Source organism: Cyprinus carpio, chromosome B13, assembly GCF_018340385.1.
Source record: "Cyprinus carpio isolate SPL01 chromosome B13, ASM1834038v1, whole genome shotgun sequence".
In the NCBI taxonomy this organism is placed as follows: domain Eukaryota; kingdom Metazoa; phylum Chordata; class Actinopteri; order Cypriniformes; family Cyprinidae; genus Cyprinus; species Cyprinus carpio.
Window position 1 is genome coordinate 3,399,190 of NC_056609.1, and position 27,978 is coordinate 3,427,167.

Here is a 27,978-nt window from a genome sequence, read left to right on the forward strand (position 1 = left end):
AGTTTCAATCGAAAAGGAAGCCTTAAAAGACACATGATAATTCACAATGCAGAGAAGCCTTATGCATGCCCTCAGTGTGGAAGGAGTTTTACACATAAAAAAAACTTAATTGCCACATTAGAAGTCACACAGGTGAGAGCCCTTAACACCTGCAAACTGTGTGGGAGGAGCTTCTCACGAAAAGAAAGTCTTAAGACTCACATGAGAATTCATACTGGAGAGAAGGCCTTCATATTTGTTCAGTGTGGAATATGTTTAGCATAAAAACCAACCCTTAATGCCCACATGAGAGTACACACTGGAGAGGACCCTTATAACTGCGAAGTGTTGGAAGAGCTTCTCACAAAAAGGAAATTTTAAGACTCACATGAGAATTCACACTGGAGAGAAGCCCTTCATATGTGATACGTGTGGAAAGAGCTTCAGAGGTAAAGTATGCCTTGATTACCACATGAGGATTCACTCAAGAGAGAACTGTTTATGTCATCAGTGTGGAAGGAGTTTCACATACAGAAAACACTTTGATAACCATGTACGAACTCACACTGCTTTTTCCATTTACAATTAAAGGCAACCACAGCATTTTAATCACCATCCAAACAAAGATGCTGCATAAATGCAGCATGAACAGTTTTTGATAATTTCAAGGTTTAAAGCAAAAACTGAATTAGTTTTGTGAAGTTTAGTGAAACTACACTACATAAAACATCTGAACGAAATGAAATTAGCAAACAGGCACCAGAAATATGTGTCTGTGTAAAGGTAACGTTCAAACTGCAACTGAACATGGGCCAAATCTGATTTGTGTGAAGCTGGTTCCACAGCTGTGGGTTGTGTAATAACTAAACATTCTAGCTGTCTCACCCCTGATCTTAGGTGTTTCTAGTTTATTGTTTAGTCAAGCCAAAAGTATACAGATGAACACATGGACTTTTAAAGGATACTCCACTGATAGAATGCACAAACACAGGCAGTCAGTTTCTCCAGTGTCTGAGCTGTTTCTCCAGAAGTTATGGTCAGTCACGTCTTGTTCAAAAAATACACATAATGCAATCGGTCGCGAGACACACAAATTCCAATGCCATTTTAGAATCTAAACTGAAGTAATGTTGCAATCAGTCACAAGACACATGACAGCCAATGCCATTTCATGATCAAAGATGACGTAACTCTTGTTTCCTCGGATGCCAATTTTGAATGTGCACAATAAACAGAGATTTTACAGCAGATTGTGGAGGTAGACAGTGACCGCTTTCCATGCTTTCTTCACACAAATAAATTGTTTTACTTCAGAACACTTGTTTTGTTTTTCTTTTAAATAAATAACATTTGTTGTCATATCTGCCTGTTATATCTTGTGTTTTTTATATATGTGACCATGGACCACAAAATGAGACTTAAGTGTCAATTTTTTGAAATTGAGATTTATATACAATCTGAAAGCTGAATAAATAAACTTTGTCACAAAATTCAGTGAGACTGGGTTGCATGTAACCATGTGTAGCAACATGAAACATACAGGTGCCATGTAAAGCACATGTAAAAAACATGCTACCATAGGTTTTAATATGTAGAGCACGGGGAAAACAGGAGCTGCATGGTATGTTCCTGACATTTGATTTCAAGATGTAACGGTTTCAGCTGAATGGCCAATTTTAAATCCTTCATTGCCAAACCTCCAAATGAGCACAACATAGAGTCATAACAAGAAACAGACACGTCAGTATTTGCCTCCACACTCACAAATGCACTTGTTTCAACTGATTGTAAAACTTCAGATTTAGAACTAGACATAGGCTGTAAAATACCTCACTATATGAGCACAGCCTGAACAACCTCTTCCCACCACTTTCTTGTAACAGATCTTATAACCAGAATATCATAAAAATTAGCAATCAGTTCTGTGACAAATTCCAGAGTGTTAGAAAAGCTGTCTATAAAAAAGCTTCAAGGGGAGTTCAAAGTCAAACATCTACATCTACATCTTTGTCAGATTTAATATAACTTTTATAATTATAACTAGTAATAATTGTCCAATAGATGACCATACACAAAATGAAAATATTACTTTATTATAAAAATAATCATTATTATAATAATTATACAGGTCCTTCTCAAAAAATTAGCATATTGTGAAAAAGTTCATTATTTTCCATAATGTAATGATAAAAATTAAACTTTCATATATTTTAGATTCATTGCACACCAACTGAAATATTTCAGGTCTTTTATTGTTTTTAATACTGATGATTTTGGCATACAGCTCATGAAAACCCAAAATTCATATCTCAAAAAATTAGCATATCATGAAAAGGTTCTCTAAACGAGCTATTAACCTAATCATCTGAATCAACTAATTAACTCTAAACACTTGCAAAAGATTCCTGAGGCTTTTAAAAACTCCCAGCCTGGTTCATTACTTAAAACCGCAATCATGGGTAAGACTGCCGACCTGACTGCTGTCCAGAAGGCCATCATTGACACCCTCAAGTGAGAGGGTAAGACACAGAAAGAAATTTCTGAACGAATAGGCTGTTCCCAGAGTGCTGTATCAAGGCACCTCAGTGGGAAGTCTGTGGGAAGGAAAAAGTGTGGCAAAAAACGCTGCACAGCGAGAAGAGGTGACCGGACCCTGAGGAAGATTGTGGAGAAGGACCGATTCCAGACCTTGGGGGACCTGCGGAAGCAGTGGACTGAGTCTGGAGTAGAAACATCCAGAGCCACCGTGCACAGGCGTGTGCTTTTGAACCAGAAACAGCGGCAGAAGCGCCTGACCTGGGCTACAGAGAAGCAGCACTGGACTGTTGCTCAGTGGTCCAAAGTACTTTTTTTCGGATGAAAGCAAATTTTGCATGTCATTCGGAAATCAAGGTGCCAGAGTCTGGAGGAAGACTGGGGAGAAGGAAATGCCAAAATGCCTGAAGTCCAGTGTCAAGTACCCACAGTCAGTGATGGTCTGGGGTGCCATGTCAGCTGCTCATGTTGGTCCACTGTGTTTTATCAAGGGCAGGGTCAATGCAGCTAGTTATCAGGAGATTTTGGAGCACTTCATGCTTCCATCTGCTGAAAAGCTTTATGGAGATGAAGATTTCGTTTTTTCAGCACGACCTGGCACCTGCTCACAGTGCCAAAACCACTGGTAAATGGTTTACTGACCATGGTATTACTGTGCTCAATTGGCCTGCCAACTCTCCTGACCTGAACCCCATAGAGAATCTGTGGGATATTGTGAAGAGAAAGTTGAGAGACGCAAGACCCAACACTCTGGATGAGCTTAAGGCTGCTATCGAAGCATCCTGGGCCTCCATAACACCTCAGCAGTGCCACAGCTTGATTGCCTCCATGCCACGCCGCATTGAAGCAGTCATTTCTGCAAAAGGATTCCCGACCAAGTATTGAGTGCATAACTGAACATAATTATTTGAAGGTTGACTTTTTTTGTATTAAAAACACTTTTCTTTTATTGGTCGGATGAAATATGCTAATTTTTTGAGATAGGAATTTTGGGTTTTCATGAGCTGTTTGCCAAAATCATCAGTATTAAAACAATAAAAGACCTGAAATATTTCAGTTGGTGTGCAATGAATCTAAAATATATGAAAGTTTAATTTTTATCATTACATTATGGAAAAGAATGAACTTTTTCACAATATGCTAATTTTTTGAGAAGGACCTGTATAATACATTTATACTATGATTATATACATTTATACTATGATGTAGTGGGCAGCACATTCCAGGGCCCAGTTTATGACGGGGCCCCTCTCTGACCACAATAGTGGACAAAGTTTTGCTACATTTTGATTGGATCTTGGTGGACTAACATAGGCAAACTGTCCAACGCCAATAGATAAAGATTCTAAGACAACAGCCAGACACCTCTTAGAGGACAAGAAGACATTTGGTACCAAGCCCAGGAAGGATAGGATTTTTCATTGGTCAATATGCAGTTTCTGCCCTTCACCTACCTACAGACTGATCCCTAAGATTTGGCCCGTGACCACCATAAAAATTCCTTAGGATCTCCTGACACAGCAGCAGTGGGTGAAACAAAGAGAGCGATCACCAAGATCCAACCAAATCCATTCATAACTACAGGTGCATCTCAATAAATTTGAATATCATGGAAAAGTTCATTTATTTCAGTAATACAACTCAAATTGTGGAACTTGTGTATTAAATAAATTCAGTGCACACAGACTGAAGTAGTTTAAGTCTTTGGTTCTTTTAATTGTAATGATTTTGGCTCACATTTAAGGTATAGAATTTAATCTCCATGAAGAGAGTGATCACGTGTACTAAGTTTTATTTTTGTAGAATTAGTGGTTCAAGAGTTATTGCCATTTCAGTGTTGAATTTTTGAACTGCTGGTGGTGGTATAGAGTTGGTTCTAGAGACCCCAAAATTGGTCAGATCACTATTCATCACTACAAGTCTGCCAAATTTCATAATTTTCCTATGTTCCCTTCATAGGGCTGCCATAGACTCCCATTGGTGAAGAAGAAGAAGAAGAAGAAGAAGAAGAAGAAGAAAACAAACAAATACAATTAAGTTGAAGATGAATGCAGGAGACATAAATTAGGCACACGAGTCCAGCGCTTTATCCTGGACTCATTAACTTTATTACTCCCCTCCGTGCTCATGTTCTGTTTTAATATAAACAAATACCTAATAATGCTGTTCATTATAAAAGACTTGCAATCCTAGATATCTCCCACCATGGGGAGTTTTACCAGTAATGTTGTTTCTCTTACCTGACTTATAAATGTGCATTATTTATTTAGCCCTTGAGGGTCACGTGGGATACCAAATGCTGGTGTGGCACATGGGGTGGAAATGCTTTTTCATGTATCTGAAATTTCCAGTATGCTGTTTAAAATCAGAACTACTAAATCAGTGTCCATTTTGTTAAAGAATGAATATTTTTAGATTTTCTTTCAAATTAGTCAAATCATTCCGTTTTAATCTTAATCCAACGGTACAGAACACACTTTGATGTTAAAAACACTTCGTAGCAATGGTAGCAGTGGCATTTATGTGTAAAAATGTTCCTACACTATTTTTATATTTGAAGCACCCCTCTAGAAATGTACATTTATATGAAGTTATGTCTTGTACAAAGTTTCTTTAGATCTATTTGAAGAAAATAAAGTAATAAAATGTTCTCATCCAGACGTATTGTATGCTATCATTATTCCAAGTGATAACTGACCTATACAAATAAGAGATATACATGATATAACATAGAAAATGAAGAAAACATTTATTAGCTGCAACCCTTGTGTGTTTAGCATTTATAAAAGCAAATCACTTTTAAAATACAGTGGCCTTGTGAATAACCCAAAAAATATAATAATTTTCCGGAGTTCTGTATTTATTTGCAAATTGTGTAAAAACAATGCATAAACAAATAAATCAATAAATTCAGTTTAATAGATGTTTATTGGTCATCTTCTAAAATGAGAGCATGACTGGTGAGGCATCATCAGTTCTCTCTATGCTGCCCCCCAATGGACGAATCCGGAACTACCTGGAAAGTTCATGAACTTGCTGGTGCTGATGAACACACAGTATAAAGGCAAGAGACTCACAGAACCAGAGTCAAATCTAAAAGCCTTACGACGCCACCAGAGAGACAACTCGACTGAGGAGCAAACCTAAAAGCCACTGAAAATGTTGAGCCTGCATGGATTCCAGCCTTCCCTCAGCTCATTCATGGGAATGGACTGGCCAGTGCGCAGCCTCTGGCCAGAGATCACATGTCTTTACAGACACGGAGAGGAGCTGAAGGAGCTGAAGAGCAGCCTGGAGCAGCTGGAGAAACTTCAGCAAAAGATCTTTGAGGAGATCCAGCAGATACCACCCTCACAGGAGATCTACCCAGTCGCCTGCACAATGGAGAAAGAGGGAAGCGGCTTCTCTTTGACACTGAACACTAAAGACTTTTGCCCAGAAGAACTGTCAGTCAGACAGGTGGGCAGGAAGCTGCATGTCAGCGGAAAGAGCGAGAAGAAGCATGAGGATGGGAAGGGCTCGTACTCTTACAGAACCCAAGAGTTCAGACGGGTGTTTGATCTGCCTCAAGGAGTGAATCCTGAAGCGGTGACCTGCTCCATGGCTGGTGGAAAGCTCTACATACAGGCACCAGTAAATCAGCCATCTGAAGCAGCTGAGAGGATGCTGCCCATTGACTGTCAAACTGTGAATACAACGCAGCCAGAGAGAGCCGAGGCACAGCACGACACCAGCGCCACACAGACCACACTCAGCAATCCTGAAAGCACTGAGTACAGAGTACAACCCTCTGCTGGATCTTAAATAACATTTCATTTCACAAGATTTGCATATTATATATAAGAATCATAGTGGTATTATATAAAATATTGTGTAAATATAAAATATATGTAACACTAACCAGCTACATACATAAATGCATTAATAAAGAGTTTGCATTTATCCTAGACGGCACATATTCATAAATCAATTTAGAGAAAATAATTCATTCTGGGTAATATTTTATTTGCTTGATTAATGTTTTAAAACTATTTTAAAACATATAATTTGGAAATCTCAGAAACAAAATACTGTCTAAAAATGTAATACAGATCTAAAAAAATAAGTCAAATGAATTGTATCGGTTCTGTTGTTTAGCTCAAAATCAGTTCTCCTGTCTTTTGCTTTAAAAGTGGAAAAATGAGGGAGACACAGACACACTCTCTCGAGACAGAAATTAATAAATGAATCTGATTTATGATTACATTTTGAGGGTAAGCACAAGTAAACATGGATTCATCTCTCACTGCAGGCTGATACATCTCATGGGAGTATGGTGAGTTTATTGGTAGTTATATGTCTTTGGAAGGCTCTGGCTTCATTGTTTTAGTGTCTCTTTCAGAGTACCTTCTAAAACATGGACTCTAAATGTGTATGTGCACACATATATTACAAACTAAGTTTGAACATTCATTTGCAGAAAACAGTTTGCAGGTAACATGATAAACCCATTGTAAAAAAAAAAAAAAAAAAAAAAAATGGCATTGTTGATATCTATAAATTCTATAATACACATAAGATTCTTTTGTGGTCTTTTCTGACAAGGAGTAGATAAAGTTTGCATCCTTAATGCAGCAGGTCATAAAACACAAATTTGTGACAGTCCAAAAAGCACACAATTGCAGTTTTACTGTATAGAAACATATTAATTAAGACATAGAATCCATTATCACTGAGATATCCACAACTGTTTTGCAGCCATTTGTTTGCAAAAGATAATGCCATAATATTCTTTTCCTTTTACCATCAGCTGTCAAATTTATATTACCGCTACCTGTATAATACTTATCAAGTCTGAGAGACGTGTTCTGTCCTTCCTTATTCTCTCATTCTTCAGTGATGCTTCAGGAAAACAAAACAAAAAACAGAAAGACATTTTGTAATAGTCCATTACTCACTCTTCATTCCCTTCTTCTTGCATTTGTTATACAAGAAAGTGCCAGAGTCTGGGTGGATTAGGTAACCTTTCCATCACTTATGGGTAATTGTTGGGTATTTAATCAGCTTGTCTTACTTTGATCAGCATGCTGGACATTTCCTGAACATCCGCAAGTGTCTGTCCATCAGTTCTGTCATCCATTCCAATGTGCATGAATTAAATATCAAAGATTTCCACTGTACCGCTGTTTAATATATGATGACTAAATGCTTTTCCATAATCCCTAAGTCTTTGTTATCTTACATAAGTAGGTCTTATATTTGACTTTTATTAGAACTGTGGATGAGCAGGAGTAATAGTATCACACATAATACTCCTTGTTTTTGTTTTTCTTGCTCTTGCTGACACTACTGGTGCCATCCACTGGTTTCTCCTTTACAACTGTTCCATTTGACTGGGCTGAATTGCAAATGTAGTTGCGGCTCTCATCCACATGGTACAATCCTTCATCACGGTTGCGGTATTTGTACATGGCATAGAGAAGAATTAGGATGCAAAGTGCAGCAGCAACGACGATGCCAACCACCATGCCTGTGGTACTGCTGGACTCACGGAAAACCTCTGACTGACCAGGATAGCTCTTCACCCCGGGGCCTGTAGGGTTAGCTGAAGAAACAAAAACACCAAAGGTCAGTCCATCAAACATGTTTCACTAAAATTCACCAACTTGAACAATTTGGAATACTGTTTTAAGTACTGTACTAAGTATACGTGAGATACTTCCAGCTTTCCTACACAATTTACACGTCATCCCAAGTTTCCCACACTTTATCATATTGATCCAAATATTGAGACACACACACACACACACACACACACACACACACACACAGATGTTCCTTTCTGTGTATTGTGGGGACTTTCCATGGACTTCTATTACTTTTATACTGACCAAACAATATTTTCTATCCCTTAACTCTAAACCTACCCCTTACAGAAAATCTGTTTGCATTGTTACATTTTCAGATAAACATCATTTACTGTTGTTAATAATTTTTTTCCCCCTTATGGGGACCACAGGCCGGTCCTGAGTATGTTTACTGCTACAAATGCTGCTGCTTCTGACTTTTAATCAGAGATGGTGAAACTGAGTATACATGCACTACCCAACAGGACACATTTCCAACATGAGATGACTTCAAAATGCAAGAGCTATTTCAGTATAATATAAAGCTGTAAACATATCCTTATGTGCGAGACACGCTTATCTTCCCGAACAGTAGGGAGGTCATATCAGCATCATGGACAAATAATAGTAACTGCTTTTTCAAGTCAGTACCTCGAAAAACACTATATGATTATATTGTAGGTATTCATGCAATTACATGACCACAGGCAACATCAAATGTCGATGATAAAACAGGCAAAACAGGCTACTTAAAGTTCATAAAGGAAAAAATATTCTCCACAAGCACTATGTGTATGTGAATTCTTTAACATCAAGTGTATGCTGCTTCAATATACCAAGTATTTGAATATGCAGGCTATTCAGTTACAAAGTAAATTAAAAACCAAGACAAAATTGCATATATTTAGATGAGTTAATGCTTATAATGCTTGATAAGTGAATATTATTGGCTTCCAGTTCCTGTCTGCCATGCTGCTGGGTGCGTTTGTAGCTCCGTGTGGCTTTGTTTATCTGTTGAAATCTTATCATATTTCTGATTTGATCACCAAACTAGTCTGACATCATCCGCCTTTAATCTTTAAATCTGAACTGCGAGCACTGTGCGTTAGCATTCCGTTAGCCTATTAGCTTGTCAATCGCATCTCCATTTTCATTTCCTACCGTTTTTTTTTTCTCTCTGTCTTGCTCTGTTTCTTTTCTCTTTTGTTCCATTTTTTCATAAGACCAGTCCTAAGAGCCCATGCAGCAGGACGACTGGGTGATTGTGAGGCAGCATAGTCGCAGGTCAAAACACCTCTCTTCCGTTCCAACCAAAACATCAAACAGGTTCTCTCCACTCACCCACTGAGAAATCTGATGAAAATCCTCTAGTTATTGGTGATTGTGTTGTACGGAAAGTGAAACTAGAGACACCAGCCATTATAGTCAGGTGTTTACCAGGAGACAGAGCGCCTGATATGATCGTCAGCTGGAGTGCCCATGAACTCCAGTAGAGGGCACTCCACTCAGGACTATTGCATTTGGTGTCTGAACTCCATTTCCCATGATCCTGTGTCTAAAGCTAATCACCTCCAGGTGTTCCCCATTACCCTTCCCCTATATATACTGTGTTTGGACTCTGAGTTGTTGTGAAGTCTTGTTTAGCCCAGTTTGATATCTCCGAGCGGTTCCCTTGTTTTTGTGCCTTCCATCTCTGATCTTGGATTGTTTATACCGCCTGTGATTCTCTGCCGCCTGCCCCGACCTCTGCCTGGTATTGTTTCTGTTTCTGGATATCCTTTGGCATTCTCGACGCTGTTATCTGATTACTGCCTGTCTGACTATTCTCTAATAAATACTGCAATTGGATCCGAACGTCTCTGACTCCACGTTACAGTACCTGACATCTTGGCAAATTTAAAAGTGCTGGCTAATGCTAAACGTAAATTCAGTAAGATTGTTATCCACGTCGGTACTAATGATGTTGCCAGTCTGAGATCACTAAAAATAACATTAAAGAGGTGTGTGAACTTGTAAGTACGATGTCAGACACTGTAATATGCTCTGGTCTCCTCCTTTCTTCAACGTGGTGATGAGATACATAGCAGACTGTCATCACTCAACAGCTGGATGTCTAAGTGGTGCCCGGAGAAGTTTTTGGGGCAGACCTGACCTGCTGAAAAGAGATGGTCTTCATCCCTCCTGGGGTGGTGCCACTCTTCTCTCTAGAAATATGGCACATAGTCTTAGAGTTTGTACATGAAGAACTGGGGCCCAGGTCAGGAAGCAGACAGACTGGCTAAACTGACCATCTGCTAGCTGCCTCACGTCACAGAATTCAGCAAATTCTCAGCATAGTGTGATGCGTGTCCCGAGGCCTCATCAGTGTCGCCCTGGAAACACACGAGGAACACCTGGAAACCTCGTCACAGGCTGATTGGTCACGGCCGCCAACAATCAAGCGGCGGCTACATAAGCCGCTGCCACCGACACACAAGTGAGTGATCACTCCAGAAGACTGGATGCTAACGCTGTTCTTTGTTGTTCCCCTACAGAGATCCCATGACTGATCAGCACCCCACGCACGGACATGCCTCACTTGGAACACCGCCACTATCAGCGCACCAGCCAGCGAGCACTGCTGCACTTCCCTCTTCCTATCAACAAGTTGTTTGTTAATAAAACCACCCTCTGGGGCTTTATTTTGCACTCCTCACTGTCGTGTGATTCTTCACCCTATTACTTTGGTGGAGAATGCGGGCAGAACATCTCGCTAGCCATCAGGGGGAGATGGAACGCAAGCTCGCCCTCCTCCAGGCAGGCCGACACACTCCGCCGCCTGATCCCCATGTATAGGCCACGCAGCTGATACCCAAAATGACAGCCCATGATGACGTAGAGATGTTTCTGCAGATGTTCGAGAACGTCACCACACGAAAGCACTGGGAACACCCGGGCTGGGCACGGCTGCTCGCCCCACTCTTAACCGGTGAAGCGCAGCGCTCCTATTTCTCCCTCCCACCTGAGGTCAGTGAGAACTACGAAGAACTGAAGCGGAAAATCCTGTCTCGGGTGGGATTGTCTTTGATCGCCGCGGCGCAACTGTTCTTCGACTGGGAATACAACGCACGGTCCCCAGCCCGGGCCCAAGCGGCAGAACTCTCCCGGCTTGCGTGACATTGGCTGCTGGCCGTCACCGTCAAGCAGCAGTAATGCGGAATCCCACTACTCTCGGCGAGCTGGTGGAAGCCGTTGAGCTGGCGGATGCGGCCCAACGACGAGAGGCTGGGGAGCGAGCGCCACTGTTTCCCCGGATGGTGGTCCAGGAGTGACGCATGCCGGAGGGCGCCTCATGACCAGTGAGCAGGCCGGTGGCTCTCACACCTCAGGACGAGCTCATTCCCACCGAACCACCCCGCCCTTCCATGCGGACGTGGCTGGCAGGCTGCACCTTCCACCGTGCCCCACCAGGGGGGGCTCCGCGAGCCGAGGTGAAAGTGAATGGCCACCCGTTTGAAGCTGTCCTGGACTCCGGGAGTGCGGACAGCCTCGTCCACCCCACCGTCTTGGAGACACCCAAGAGATAGCAGCACGTCGGGTCACCATTTCGGCGTTGCCAGGGTCTTGGCCGGTTGAAGTGGTGATCATTAAGGACCTCCCTGTGCCAATGCTCCTGGGGAGAGATTGGCCCGGGTTTGACCGCCTTCTTCTCGCCGCCACCCTGCCTGCCAGCCCCCGTGGGTGCCGCCGAAGATGCCTACGAGAAAACCGATGTTGTCCTGTGCTGCTGGCCTCAGACAGCACCAGAGAGGGTGAGTCCCCAAGTGATCCAAACCTCTACCTTGATGTCTTCCAGCAGGTGTCAGGAGTGGGCAACTTCGGCAAGGCCCAGCACGAGGACGACTGGTTGAAGCACTGTTGGGCCCAAGTATGGGTCATTGAGGGGAAAGAGGTCCGGCCAGGCCCCCAGGTCCCGCACTTCATCTTCAGGTAAGGTCTGCTCTACTGTGTCGCACTGCGAAGGGGGGAGGAAAAAAGCTATTCCCCTGCGTAAAGCCACCGCCAAGGCCATCGCCCAAGAGCTGTTCCTCCTCTGCAGCCGAGTCGGCATCCCAGCTGTGATTCTGACCAACCAGGGGACTCCCTTCATGTCCCGGCTGATGGTGGACCTCTGTCAGCTCCTCAAGGTGAAACACCTCCAGACCACGGTCTACCACCCCCAGATGGACGGCTTGGTCAAATGTTTTAATCAGACCCTCAAACTAATGCTGAGACGTGTGGCAGCTGAAGACAGACATGATTGGGACCAAATGCTGCCCTACGTCCTCTTCGGCATCCGAGGGGTCCCGCAAGCTTCCACGGGTTTCACTCCCTTTGAGCTCCTGTTCGGGCGGCAGCCCCGAGGCCTCTTGGATGTTGCAAGAGAGGCGTGGGAGCAGCAGCCAGCTGGCCACCGATCATCGATCGAGCATGTCCGTCTGATGCGGGAGAGGGTCAAAAGAGTGATGCCCTTGGTCCTGCAACACCTCAGTCGAGCGCAGCAGGCCCAACAACGCCACTACGACCAGGCGGCTCAGCCACGGGAGTTCCAGCCGGGAGAACATGTCCTGGTCCTGGTCCCCAATGCGGCCTGCAAATTCTTGGCCCCCTGGCAGGGGCCATACACTGTGACCGAGAAGGTGAGCCCGGTCACTTACAGGGTGCGTCAGCCCGGGCGAAGACGGGAAAGCCAACTGTACCACATCAACCTGTTAAAACAATGGATTGGGTCCAGGCCCCAGCTCTCCGCCCTCGCCACCTCCTATCCCGTGGTTGTTGACATGGAGCCCCAACTGTCGGCCGCCCAGAAGACAGAGCTGCAGCACCTGGTCGGTCAGTTCTCTGATGTGTTCTCTCCCCTCCCCGGGTGGACCAACATTGTGCACCACGACATCCGAACACCACCAGGGCTCATCATAAGGCAGCGGTCCTATCGAGTCCCGGAGGCTCGGTGACACACCATCGAGGAGGAAGTTAAGAAGATGCTGAGGTTAGGGGTAATCGAGCCATCCCGGAGCCCCTGGTCCAGCCCCATCATCTTGGTTCCGAAGCCTGATGGCACCCTCCAGTTCTGTAATGACTACCGTCGCCTAAATGAGATCTTGGAGTTCGACGGCTATCCAATGCCCAGAGTGGACAAACTCCTCGACCGACTCGGGAGGGCCCGGTATATTTCCACCCTCGACCTGACCAAGGGGTACTGGCAAGTCGGACTCGGATTTTAAACTCTGTTTTCATGTCGATTATACACATTTACATTGAATACTCCACTTGCATTAATGGAGATAAACACTGAAATTACATAATTTTACAAAAAAACATAATTACATAATTTTATTAACAATAGGCTAAATAACTTTCCTGTGTTAGCCTATGCTATGTTTTAATGACAGCGAGGAGTGCTATAGGTGCACAATAATTAATCTTTAAACTAAACTACAGATCACATGTTATGAGAAATATTTTAGCGAGAACAATGATCAATGATGCGCACTTACTTCAATATTATGGCACACACTGCTGGATTCAGTGGTCGAATGGTCCATTGTCCAGTAAAGGACCAATGATAATAGCTTACTGTACAACTGCAGCTGCACGGAGGTGTTGATGTTGTGTGAAGGCATCTCAATGACATAATGAAAAATACCACTTTATTTGAAGGATATACTGTAAGGAGGAAACGGTAAGATTTGCACGTTTCCTTTTTAAAATAGGCTACTTTGTCAGTGACGAGCCGAATCAGACAATTGTATTTACACTGCAATAAATATGGGCCAATCTGTTTCCACTAAAAATAGCTAAAAGATGTTCATCAGCAAAACTGCATACATTTAATTTGATTTGAATTGTTTAAAACAACTCTACTCTAAAATATAGCTGAGAACATCTTTAAACCATTTTGTTTTTATGGCTATTTTCATATATTTATTATAAAACATAACAAGGATACTGGATAATTTTTAGCAATAAAAAACATTTATTTGTATGGCACAAATGGCATTCTAGTCCCCATCTCATATTTCCTTAATGTCTCGGTGTTAAACATGGTGTCACGTGCATGGGAATATGCATGGAAATGATATGCAGATGAGGTTATGCATAGTAAAACAAGGTGTTGTAAGCTCCATATATGGTGATTTCAGGGAGGAGATGGGGTGGAGATGCATGCACGCACAATCTTCCCCTGACTGGGATTTATAAAGGGATTTTTTGTTCTGGCGTACGCATGTTTTTTTAAATCTGAAAACTTTTGTGCATACACAAAATCTAGTGTTTGTGACTACGTACACTTTTAGGATGAAATCTACAGAGAGTTTTATAAATGAGACCCCAGATGATTACATTACTTCAAATGTAATTACCCCCCCCCCCCACCACCACCACCAAAAAAAAAAAAAAATTTTACTGTTATAAACATGAGCCGTGTCTAAAAAGTAAAGGGGGAGGTATTGCTACAGTTTATAGCAATATCTTCAGTATTTCTAAGAGGTCAGGTTTCAAGTATAATTCGTTTGAAGTAATGGTGCTTCATGTAATGTTATCCAGAGAAACAAGTGTTAATGATAAATCCCTTTTGATGTTTGTACTGGCTACTATATACAGGCCACCAGGGCACCATGTAAACTTTATTAAAGAATTTGCTGATTTTCTATCAGTATTAGTGCTGGCTGCAGATAAAGTTTTAATTGTTGGGATTTTAATATCCATGGTGATATTGAAAAAGGTGCATTGGGACCAGCATTTATAGACATTCTAAACTGTATTGGGGTTAGACAACACGTATCAGTACCTACTCACTGTAAAAATCATACTCTAGACTTAATACTGTCACATGGAATTGATTTTAATGGCATTGAAATTTTGCAGCAGAGCGATGATATCACAGATCATTATCTAGTTTTGTGTATATTCCATATAGCTAATGCTGTAAATTCAACTCCTTGTTACAAATATGCTAGAACCATCACCTCTACCACAAAAGACTGCTTTGTAAGTAATATTCCTGACTTATCTAAATTCCTCAGCATATCCAATAGCTCAGAACAACTTGATGATGTAACAGAAACTATGGACTCTCTCTTTTCTAGAATTTTAGATACGGTTGCTCCTTTACACTTAAGATAGATAAGAGATAAGGAAAAGAGTCCAACACCGTGGTAAAATGAGCATGCTCGTGCCCTAAAGAGAGCAGCCTGGAAAATGGAGCGCAGTTGTAGGAAAACAAAACTAGAGCTATGTTGTATTGCTTGACGGGAAAAAACTCTCTCCTACAGAAAAGCCTTAAAAACTGCTAGATTTGATTACCTTATGTCTCTTTTAGAAGAAAACAAACACAACCCCAAGTATTTATTCTCTACAGTGGCTAAATTAACAAAAAATATAACATCAGCAGGTGCTGACATTACCCAGCAGCACAGCAATAATGACTTTATGAATTACTTTACTTCCAAGATCAAAACTATTAGAGATAAATTTGTAACCATGCAGCCGGCAGCCACAGTATCACATCAGATTATCGTTATAGATCCCCTGAGGAACAATTCTACTCATTCTCTTCTATTGGAAATGAAGAACTGTATAAACTTGTCAATCATCTAAACCAACAACATGTGTGTTAGACCCTATTCCATCTAAACTACTAAAGGAGGTGCTTCCAGAAGTCATTGATCCTCTTCTGAATAGCATTTATTTGTCATTGTCATTGTAACATGTCCCCAAAACCTTCAAACTGGCTGTTATTAAGCCTCTCATTAAAAAAATAAAAATAAAAAAAAAATAATAATAAAATACAACTTGACCCCAAATAATTAATTAATTACAGACTGATCTCGAATCTCCCTTTTCTGTCAAAGATACTAGAAAAGGTAGTATCATCACAACTATGTTCCTTCTTAGAGAAAAAAATGGTATCTGTAAAGATCTGCTCTTATCATCTGATCATGGTTGTATCTCTCTATTAGTGCTACTGGATCTTAGTGCTGTGTTTGACACTATCGACCACAACATTATTTTGAAAAGACTAGGAAATTATATTGGCATTAGAGGAAGTGCATTGGCATGGTTCAAATCATACTTATCTGACCGCCATCAGTTCGTGGCAGTGAATTAAGAGGTATCATACCAATCACAAGTGCAGTATGGAGTATCCCAAGGCTAAGTACTAGTACCCTTACCTTTCACGCTTTACATGTTACCCTTGTGTTAGCTTTCACTATTATGCTGATGATACTCAGTTCTATATTTCTTCGCGACCCGATGAAACATATTAATTTGCAAAAATAACGGAATGCATAGTTGATATAAAAAAAAACTGGATGGCTAGTAATATCTTACTGCAAAATTCTGGGGAAAAAAAAGAAAAAGAAAAAAAAAAAACAGGTGTTAATGATCGGACCAAAAACCTCCGCATGTAATAACCTAGAACAGTGGTCCCCAACCCCCGGGCCGCGGACCGGTACCGGTCCGTGCGTCATTTGGTACCGGGCCGCACAAGAAAGAATAAATAAATTTACAGTCGGTAACTGCAGTCGGTAACTTCTGGCGCTCGCGTCTGGCGGAAGAACATTGTAGCCGGAGCTACTTCTTTCTGTTTATATCTATGGCGAGTCACGCAGGTACTGTGCTACTCTGCAGCGTTGCCGACCCCCACCAGACTAAAATAATCCGAATATAAACACTTATTATAGGTGTACCGTAGTGATTCAGGATAAGACAAAAAACACGGTTTGGAAAATGGATTCATGATGTACTCGCTCATTATATATATTTTTTACATTTTCAACACAAAACAACACTGTGGCACAGCCCTGCGCTGATTGGAGCAGAGTATAAATCTCCAATTTATACATAAAAAACATGATTCTCAATTTATCCAGAATCATACAGCTCTAGTTTACATGTTGTTTACTGCTGCATATAACAGATATATTATATTATATAGATATATAATAGAAGTTTAATTTCATAAAGCACAAGTATTTTTCCCTATATATTTCATAGAGGATTTCTTTAAAATAAAGTGTAAAATCTCATCTCATCTCGTTTTCGTGAACCCAATCTCGTGTCTCATTTCGTCTCGTGGGATGAGTGTCTCATCACACCCCTATTGCCATTATTGCATGCATGTTGGGGTGTGATTTTTCAATGTAAACATTGACTACAGTTTTACTTATATTACACTATTTACACATTTATGAGCATGTAACCCAACCCCTGCCCTAAACCTACAATTTGTCAATAAAACACAATATATAACAGGCATATACAACTACAGTCATAATTTATTCAAAAAGTATTCACATTCCAAGTCTTTCGAGGCAAAAAGATTAATTTGTGAGAGGAATAGACGTGATCGGCATCTGTTACATGTTTTATATTGTCCAGACGTGGGTAGGTTTAGGTTAGGGGTGGGGTTAGGTGCTCCAATGAAAGTATAAATTTATATAAATTATTAAAAATTTTTTACAAATGCATGAAACCATTAAACTAAGACAAACAACTGAAAACAATCGTGTACCCTGCACAACGAAAAATGGGGTAAAGGGGTACCTTGGGCATAAAAATGGCGCCATGGGGTCCTGACCAAGCGTCAATATTTGACGAGTTGGGAGTGAGAATGTGTTGGATTGACAGACTAAACTTTATTGGGAATTTATATGATATATATATATATATATATATATATATATATATATATATATATATATATATATATATATATATGTATATATATACATCAGAATCAGTAAGAGCTGTATTGCCAAGTATGCTTGCAGATACAAGGAATTTGTTTTAGTGACAGAAGCTTCTGTAAAGCTGTTTCTGTAAAGCTGAGCTCACGTGCGCTTGCGGAGGGATGTAAACACTCACAAGAATGAACGAGTGAAACTCCCACAGAGAATAGAACGGCTTGCAGTTAATGAAGATCACTTTGAGATCAGGACAGCACATCTTCTTTAACACAATTACATCCGTACACCACCTTTCACTGATGTAAAAGCATGTCCCGCTGCCACGCGATTTCACCGTTGATTCTGTGTCACAAGAATCAGATGGACCGTGCTGTCCGGAATGGCGTCATTCAGCCAGGTTTCCGTGAAACACACAGCAGCAGAATGTGAGAAATCCTTATTTGTCAGGGAGAGCAGAAGTAGTTTGTCCATTTTGTTGGGTAGAGAGCGGAGATATGCCAGATGGAAGCTAGGTAACGGCGTTCGAAATCCGCGCTTCCTGAGCTTGACAATGCGCTGACTCGCTTCCCCCAGCATCTGATCAGCGCTGCTGCTCCGTTGACTACAACGTTCAGCAAAACATCAGAATAATCGAAAATCGGCAGGAGACTTTGTGGTGTGCTCTGCCGAATGTTCAGCAGTTCATACCTTCATATATATATTTATATAGGATATGGCTAGTCCAAGACATGATCCAGACAGTGGCCATGACAGTGGAGCCAAGGATTCGTTGGATTCTCCTCCCCCTGTGGACTGATCCGCCCCTGTGTACCCTGCTTTCCGTTTCATTGGAGGCGGGACTCTGCAGCTACAGGAGCTGGTAGCCAATCATAATGCAAATCAAACCTCTGTAAGACGAGTCACTATTCAATCATGTGTTACGAAACTGAACTGAATTTTGATTGATTATCATTTTTATAATTTGATTTTAGAGATGGTTGTTTTTAATTGCACCCAATATCAATAGCTGCTAATTTTTCTTTTTGTTTTGAGAGGCCTTTATTTCTGCACTGCTTGCTGAATTACTGATGAATTATTAATTTTCTGATGCCACCTATATACCCAAGAAAACTATTTAAATTGCATATTCACATATTCATTTTATATATTCATATAAAAAGTAACACTAGCTTCTCTAATCTTTTTATATTCTATCTATTTGTTTTCTTTTTTATTATACAATTAACAAAAGCAAAATAAATAAATAAATAAATAAAAAATAAAATAAAAAAGCCTCTAACACTAGCTTGCTCTATTCTTTTCCTATTCTATCTTTTTATTTCTTTTTCTTTATTATATGATTTAAAAAACCTTGCTATGTGTACTGCATTAAGCTAACTGAGGCTTGTTATTGCATTTGCATATCATTGTTTTTTTGTTGGTTTTGATTGCTTTCATTGTCCTCATTTGTAAGTCGCTTTGGATAAAAGCATCTGCTAAATGATTAAATGTAAATGGAATTGCAGGATTCTTGTGGCTCACTGCACTGGTTACGATATATATAAAACATAAATAAAACAGATTTTTTTCAAATGAACATTTAAATGGTTATTTTTTTGTTTGAACTAACAACCAAATTTACTCTTTGCTTTTCAGAGTGGTTTTAGTTATTATGTACTGTAGTTACACCAGACATTAATATGGATGTGAGTAAAGAAGACAATCTTTGTAGATCCTTTGTATATTCGCTGCCCTATTGTTTGCCAATGCACTTATCGTTGTCTAACATTAGTATGCTTGCATTACTGCAAAAGACTGCCCAGAAGGTGAATCATGATCTACTAATTTCTCTTGGACAGTTTCAGTCACATATTACAATATGACAGGGCACTGAGCCTTAGAAGTTATGTCTTGCACATCTTGTGTAAAATGTATGTGAATGGAGTAAATTTTAGCCTGTTTTAGATAATTAGGCAATAAGGATTCATGAATAATGCTGCGGATACCATCAATTATCATACTAACCAGCAGTTTTGGAAAGAAAGAGACAAGCAAACCCCTGCCATTACCAATGCCTGAAATGTTCCGATATTTCAATATTAGTTTAACAGCAAAATCAAATTCAGGAAGGTCTGGCAGTCTGTTGTGGTCTCTTCAAGTACATATGCAGCCTCAGAGTCGAGTACCTTTTGTAACTAAGCCCTCACTTCCCAACAATATTAATAATGTCTGCACAATAAGTAGTCTTTTGATCTGATCTCTGAGAGCTGACATTTGGCTCTCTAGCTATTCCAGACTTGACAATGGAAGGTTGGCATCAACACAAACTGCTTTTCTCATTTACCTCCAACTTGTATGTGCTTCCATTCATAAAAAAATCCTAGACACAGACCAAAGAGGGAGTGTGTTTTCTCACAGAAAGAAAGCAATGTTCTATTCAATAAAAGGCCTTGTCGATGACAGTGTTTAAAGAGGTTTGAAAAGGATGGTGTTGGAAAATGTTCACCTGAATGAGGTCATACAAAATATGACTGACAGTGTAGAGGCTTCATCTTCATGACTCACATGCTCTGAATCACATTCAGATTTTTTTTTCTTTTGCCCAAGCTGTGTTTGACTAGAGATGCTGCCCTGCCTCATCCTCTGGCAAATGTCACAGCAGGCGCAATCTCATCTTCTGACCTACCCTCATCTCCTGAAGAGCACCTGACAAAGTTGAAGCAGATGAAGGTGTTGTTGGGATTAAAAGGTCAGTCATATTTGTACAATTTGTTGCAGGCCTTTTAACACAGAGTTTTCTGCATGAGCTTTTCTCTTTTTTCTTTGCATTGTCGGCAAAGCTGTGGCTACACGGCAAGTCAGATGACATTTTCAGGAATAAATTATTATGAGTGCTATTTTTTATTTCTGAAATAATATATTGCACAACAAATATTAATAATACAATTAGTTATTGTTAATTATTCATTACATTTTACATCATATTATACACTGGACGCCTAATGGAAAGTTTTGATAAACATGGCACAATATTCCAATAATATTACAGGAAAATGCAGACTGGTCTTTGGTCTGCACAGCATGAAGTCAAATACACTTAATGCCTTTGTTAAAGTTGCAGTCCATAAGTTTTGCCTCTGTCGCCATCTCTGTTTGAAAACCTGCAGTTGCAGCTGTTTGTGGAATTACCTTCCTCGCATGGGTTGTGCGCCGGCACGGCTCCAGCGTGGATGAATCTAATGTTTTGAGGAGTATGTGTGGCAGTCAGTCACCGCACTGGTGTGGATATTGCCTGTACTTCACAAGCCTCTGTCTTGGAATATATGACCAAAATAAGAATTTTCACCATATATTGTCATGTGTACAAGTAAGTAGCAGGTCTGCCACATTTGTTTTGACCAACTGAGGAAAAAAGCATTAGAATAAATCGCGCTACCAATGGTGATTTAATCTAAAGATCGGTTAGCTCATATCACATCAAACCATGCAAATTATTATTATTATTGTTATACTTTATTCTAAAATTATTAATGTTAACATAATCAGCATTGCCTATAGTGTGTATTAGTTTGTAGATTTTAATTTCTGTACAGTCTAATCTCTAACTGTCATACCATTCGAATTTCATATTGAGAAATTCTTTTAACCCAAAAAGCAAATTATGCTCCCTTTAAACTGGTTGTCTTTAAAATACAAATATTGTGTAATCCCAGGCTATCTGTAATCAGAATCACATTTAAAACTGGAATATAATTTAATTTCATTCACATGTATTTCATAAACACATAGTCCTTTCTGGATTACTAGCTGCCATCGAAATGATACATTTAATTATTCTAGCTGGTGTGAGTAAAGGCTATAAACAATCCATCACCTGCAGGATCCTCGCATGCAATAGCCTAGTAACCAGGAAAACTTCTTAATGTTTACAGATGTGACGTAATGACGCGGCAGCATGGTCGAATTTCCAGTGAAAACTTACCCGTATCTCTCAAATTAGAAAACATTATTATAAGATAACCGTTGTGAATCGGGCTAAAGTAAGGCGATAGTTTTAAACACTGGCTGGTCATGTACTTGCTCAAATATTGATTTCAGATAATTTTTAACCAAAAAAAGTTACGGACTGCAACTTTAATGATGGTCATGTGCTCCCCTTGCCCTGCTTCCTTGGCTGTGTTCTACTTCAATTTCTATGCCTTTTTCTTGCTGACTACCCTCCGTCTTGGTGGACCCTTGCAGTGGGTTCAACTGGAACATGCTAAACCCTTGACCTTTTGCAATCTGCAATGGAACTGATTTATTATTCACATTTTTGCCCATATAAATTTGTTTGATGCACCAGTCAATATGCCTATAGGTATGCTTAGTTGTGTTGGGTGGAGGTTAAATGAGTGTGATTTGCTGTGACATCAAATTCGTGTTGCATTGTAGTATATAGAGCTGCCCAAAGTGTACATATGAGTTGACTCATTCCCTCTGTCAAAATTGAGGGCTTGAGGGTCTGTCCATATAAACTTCCCTCGTCCACTTGAAGAATCCACTTAAAAGTGGCAAGGGGATTCCACCGGAGGGAAGTGCTTAGGGAATTTCACAAGTGTGTGTCAAAAAATTTAATTGGATTGCATCCCTTGTTTTTCTGTACCACGTTATTTAGCCTAGTCCTCATTGTGCTCACCTGTACCTCATGTGCTATCCTCAATATTTACTGTACCCTCTACAATCATGTTCTTGCCGGATTGTTTTGTACTTCACATGGTTTGCCTTGTTCAGTTTTTTTTCTTTTTTCTTTTTCTTTTTCTAGTGATTAGCTTTAGTCTTGTTGCACTTTGTCTTTTTACAGCATAATGCCCAGTTGCTCTGTTCAACTCTGCCCAGTTTGAAGTTTCTCTGGTCAGGAACTACACTCATCTGCCCCACCCTGGTCTCAGCCTCCTGCATGGTTCTGACTCCCAGTCTGTTCCAAGCCCGCTGGTACCCATTGGCACTATCTAGCCCATTTGTAAGGCAAGGTTGTCTGCTTCTCACGAACATGCACTTTGATATGTCTCATAACTTGTGGAAGTCTATGATTATTTGGGCATTTTGTGGTCAAAAGCAGCAAACTTATTTGCCATACAAATGGTGATGGTACACAACAACAAAAGACTTACAGATGGTACTCAACTAGAGTATGTTTTAGCACAGGGACTGTAGCCACTTTATTTTTACCTTAACTGGAAGTGGCTGAGACTGGAAGCTTTGCCATTTATTTTGCCCGTACAAAAACAGTCTGTTATGCTGCCTGATATTTTGCTGAATTAGGGATGTAACGGTATGAAAATTTCATATCACGATTATAGTGACCAAAGTTATCACAGTTATCAATATGATCACGGTTTTGTTAAAATGTTAAGATGAAAATGTTAAAAAAGAACTGATACATACACTGAAAACATTTCAATAAGTTTTATATTTGAACAAACAACAAATACAATTGCACTTTTTTAAGCATACACATGAAATTAACATTAAAGTGAAGCCCTGAGAGGTAGTAGTTTGTACAAGTCTTAATCAACTGTACCTTAAATAAGAACATCAAATGCACACAAAAAAACAACACAAGTAAAGCAATGTGCATGTAACAATACAACCATATGTAAACAAATCAAATTAACAGCAATGATTGTATGTCTGTTCTAAAAAGTGCAGCTGACTTATACTGCATGTTATATTTTTTTGTTTATCTTTGTTCACTTGAGATTGAATTGCAAAAATGTCAGCATATTTACTTTGTCTGGTTTAAGTAGTGCTCTTTGAGGGGAGACAATATGCCCACTTGCACTGAACACTCTCTCTGAAGGCACGTTGGTTGCTGGGATGAACAGAAGCTTCCTGGCAACCCTGGCAATGTGAGGCAGTTCTGATGCATGTCCCCTCCACCACACCTGTGGATCCTCTTCTGCTGGAAGTGGGGGCAGAGACAGGTAGACTTTGATTTCTCCTTTTACACAGTCTTCTGGAGTGGTCGGAATCTGACCCTCTTCACCTCTTTGCTGCCTTGTTGTTGAAGTGATATTTCTCAGCAACCCGGCTAGGCCTTTTCTCTCTCCGATGCTGCTGTGGGAGTGCTGGTGGTGGTGGAGGTGCTTTGTGGTTCTTCCCTGACTTGTGCAGCCAGCATCACAGCCTCCTGGACACAGTCAGTGTCAATTTTTGAAGCCTCAGACTCATCTAAAGAGCTCCTTTTGAAACGGGGATCAATGAAACAAGCCATGTTCAAGACTCTCTTTGCTTTCTCTGTAGCTCTTTTGAGATCTTCTCTCATTACATTTTTCATTTCTTTGATCAGGGATGTATCTGTATCCTTTTCCGCCAGAACATCGCAGTTGATGTGGTCAAGGACAGGCTTGATGGCTGACAGTGTTTCTTGTGTTTCTGAGGCAAGTGCATCCGTTAACTTGCTCAGAGGTTCGAGGAGCTGGCACAGTTGCTCCATGACAGTTATTTAAGTATCCTTGGGCATCACCACCGCTTTCACTAGTCCAGAGGTCAGTAATTGCAGCAAACCATGCTCCTTGAGTTAAATTTTTTTACAACATCATCTTTGACCTGGTTGTATAGGTTTGGTATTTCAGTTTTGGAAAAAAAAAAAAAATTGTGATGGAACTTTGTAGTGTGGTACAGCAACTTTCATCAGCCTCTGAAAACCAGGCCTCTCGACAATTTGAAATGGCATCGTGTCCTTTGAAATGAAATGTAAAATAGCTGCAGTGAGTTCTTGAGCATTTTTTGATGTGAGGGTATAAGCAGTCTGCCTTGTAAATGCTTGTTCAAGTGTCTGTGTCACAACTGTAGATGAGGAGGGAGTCGCAGGACCAGAAGCACCACTGGGTTTGCCTGCTGCATGCCCACTGTGTAAACAAGGGCATATCAAATGCATTATCATTAATAATAACAATATTCACTCATTTTATGCATTTGTTTATAACCAATATTAGTATTAATTATTATTTTTATTATCATCAATTATATTATCAATAATAATAATAATAATAATAATAAATAAGTAACAATAATAATGATAATAAATCACTAACACACACATTTTAAATGAACAAAATAAGTTGGTTGGGTCAGATGACTAAACTACTGGAATATCGATTCTGTTCTGCTGCATTTCTTTCTTTATAATGACTGTTGTCATAAGCGATGCATTATAACACACACTCATGCACATTTATGTCTCTTGTATCACCGTGGAGGCGCTCTCGTTTCATTCAAATGCAACTTGCCATTTTGCGTCTCAGTTTTGGAATGTATTGAAAATGAAATCAGAGAAATTTAGTATTAATACTACAATGATATTGCTTTAGGGATCATATTGTCAGGATGATTGCTTTGTACACCGTAAATAATGGTTTAATAAACAGGTAAGATTTTAAAACATAATTATTTATTATAGGTAAATATATATATGTATATATATATATATATATATATATATATATATATATATATATATATATATATATATATATATATATATATATATGTAATAAGTTTTCTATGAGTATACAATACATTATTTTATAAATGTCAACCTTATTATTTTGGATGTGTTCGTTTGTCTTGACTCAAAGGAACTTGCTGCAAACTTTTCTTTGTGGAAGCTTTGCGTTAATTACAAGTGAGATAATGAAATTTGCCCTAGTTAGTCTTGGTATTGAGGTAAAAGTAAACTTACCTTGCATTCGCTATATAACAGTGGGTGGTGATCACGCAGATGGCTCAGCAAATTTGACGTGTTTCCCCCTTTTGCAGCAACTTTCTTCTTGCATGATCTGCAGACAGGTTGACCGTCCTCGATTAAATTGCCCTCAGGACTCTTATAAAAGCCAAAATATGACCAGACCTCCAATTTGGTCCTCTTAGATGGCTGAAAAATCTCCCTAGCGCTCTCACTGCCTTCCGCCATATCATCTCGTGCAAAAAAACAACAACGTGTGCTGCTCCCGCATCAGACTGGTGCTGGCTGGACAGGATTTATCGCGAGTTTTCAAAATCGCGATAATCAAAAGGTTTTAATGATAATTAAATTTTAAACGATAATACTAACCGTCAGGACATTTTATCGTGGTTTATCATTAAACCGGCAATCGTTCCATCCCTATGCTGAATGGTTTGTTTTTACTTCTCTGGTGGGATTCTGAGATAATGTTGAGCGAGAATGAACTGAGGAGGCAGTGGGCTGCCTCTCTCATGATGAGGGATCATCTGCTGAAATGAAGCCATCCACCAAACAGACCTTCACCACTGATTGGACTACATCACCAAACAGTCCTGACAGAGAAATGGGCACATTCAGCAAGAAGGCCTTATCCTTGTGTGTGATGTCTGTCAGTTTAAGCAACAGATAACGTTCTTCTGTTTCAATGTCTGCCATGATACATCTCATAGAGTAAGCTTTATGCGTGTTAGAACTCAGTGCCAAGTCAGGAGCTCTTAGTAGCTCACAAACAGCCTTGGCATCTGATTTAGTGTGCTCACCAAAGTGCCTCACAAAACAGCCAGCGTGTGCAAGGCCAAGGGTGCATGACCAGAACCCAAATAGTTCTCATTCAATAATGAAAATGTCAGTCTACATGGCTTAGATGAAAGAGTGGGCCTGTATTTACATGTGGTTGCCAATGCATGGGATAAAATGAGGCAAAAGCGTTTCTTACATTGTCGGCATGGCAAAGAAAAAAAAAGTATTAATAAATAAAGGACAGAAACCACTAATTATAGAACAACCTTCTGGACAGCAACCTGTCTTGATTCAGAAGTGAACATTCAACCAAGACTGCCCTGCTCTCTGTTGCAAAAGCCCTAAGACTGGCACGAGTGGCTTCCAAATCTGCAATACTTATCTTTCTGGATCTCTCTACTGCTTTTGACACAGTTAACCACCAGATTCTCTTGTCAACCCTACTGACAAAGGGCATCTCAGGAACTGCACTCCAGTGGTTTAAACCTTACCTCTCAGATAGGTCCTTCAAAGTATCTCGGAGAGGTGAGGTATCCAAGTCGCAACATCTAGCTACTGGGGTGCCTTATGGCTTAGTTCTTGGACCAATTCTCTTCTCTGTCTACATGGCATCACTAGGTTCTGTCATTCAGAAATATGGCTGTGCCATATCACTGCTGTGCTGATGACACTCAAACCTACTTCACATTCCATCCTGATGATCCTCAACCATGCCAAGACAGAACTGCTTGTGGTTTCAGCCAACCTAACACTTCATCACAATTTCTACATCCAGCAAGGTGCATCAACCATAACACCTTCCAGGATGGCCAGAAACCTTGGAGTTGTGCTTGATGATCAGCTTAATTTCACTGACCACATTGCTAAAATGGCCTGGTCCTGCAGATTTGCTTTATAAAACAATCGGAAGATCGGACCCATTTTATCGCAACATGCTACATAACTCTTTGTTCAAGCTCTTGTCTTGTCCAGGCTGGACTATTACAATGCTCTCTTGGCAGGTCTTTCAATCAGTTCTATCCAGGGGCATAGGCCACCCACTGATGGATAGCCCCCTTTTATTAGCCTATACAAATATATAATATTTGTTAAATAATTATTGTTTAATTACAAATTACAAAACTATTATAACATCTCAGATAACTAAAATAAATAAAATTCGTTTTTGTCTAATTCTTGATGAGTTTGACTGACAGCTGTGTTAGGCAATTAGGTGTTATCCAGACTGTTTCGGGTATGTCGCGCCTGTGAATTTATGCGTGTTCACCTACAGTATTCAGTTGGCCTGTAATTTGCAGTTGTATTTTAGTAAATGTTAGAAAAACAGCAGCAATGCATAATTCGGTAGCACTTTATTTTACAGACCTGTTCCTCATGTACATACTATGTACTTATTATAGTAATTACAATAACTATGTAATAACTAGGATTCTGCTTCCGGCTTTGCTACCGTTCGGACGTTCTAGCTTACTGCTCTGCGCTTTGCTTCTTATTTCTGTACTTTTCTCAGATTTTTCTAAGATTTTTACTTCAGCAGATCAGCACAGTGCTCAAACAACAGATTTTTGGCACAAACACTAAAACTGAGTATCTGTGGGACTGGAATTATACTACAAAAAGAAGACTTTGCCTCCCACTGCCAGCAGCTTACATTCCGGAG

At 40.2% G+C, this 27,978-nt stretch overlaps 2 protein-coding genes across 14 annotated transcripts in view; one reads left to right on the forward strand and one right to left on the reverse strand.

Moving 5' to 3' along the window:
* Positions 1–5,515: 5,515 nt before the first annotated feature.
* On the forward strand, positions 5,516–6,333 carry LOC109057839 (heat shock protein 30-like). The gene has a single exon (XM_019075068.2). It carries the CDS (start codon positions 5,674–5,676, stop codon positions 6,316–6,318), a length of 645 nt encoding a protein of 214 aa, XP_018930613.2. The 5' UTR covers positions 5,516–5,673; the 3' UTR covers positions 6,319–6,333.
* Positions 6,334–6,718: 385 nt separating this feature from the next.
* Positions 6,719–27,978, reverse strand: part of LOC109069345 (neurexin-1a-like) — a 174,196-nt gene continuing 152,936 nt past the window's right edge. For all 13 annotated transcript variants that reach the window (XM_042736275.1, XM_042736274.1, XM_042736270.1 and 10 more), the window contains one exon: positions 6,719–8,098. In XM_042736275.1, the coding sequence (XP_042592209.1) occupies positions 7,794–8,098 (305 nt within the window). In that variant the 3' untranslated portion in view covers positions 6,719–7,793. The remainder of the gene's footprint in view (positions 8,099–27,978) is intronic.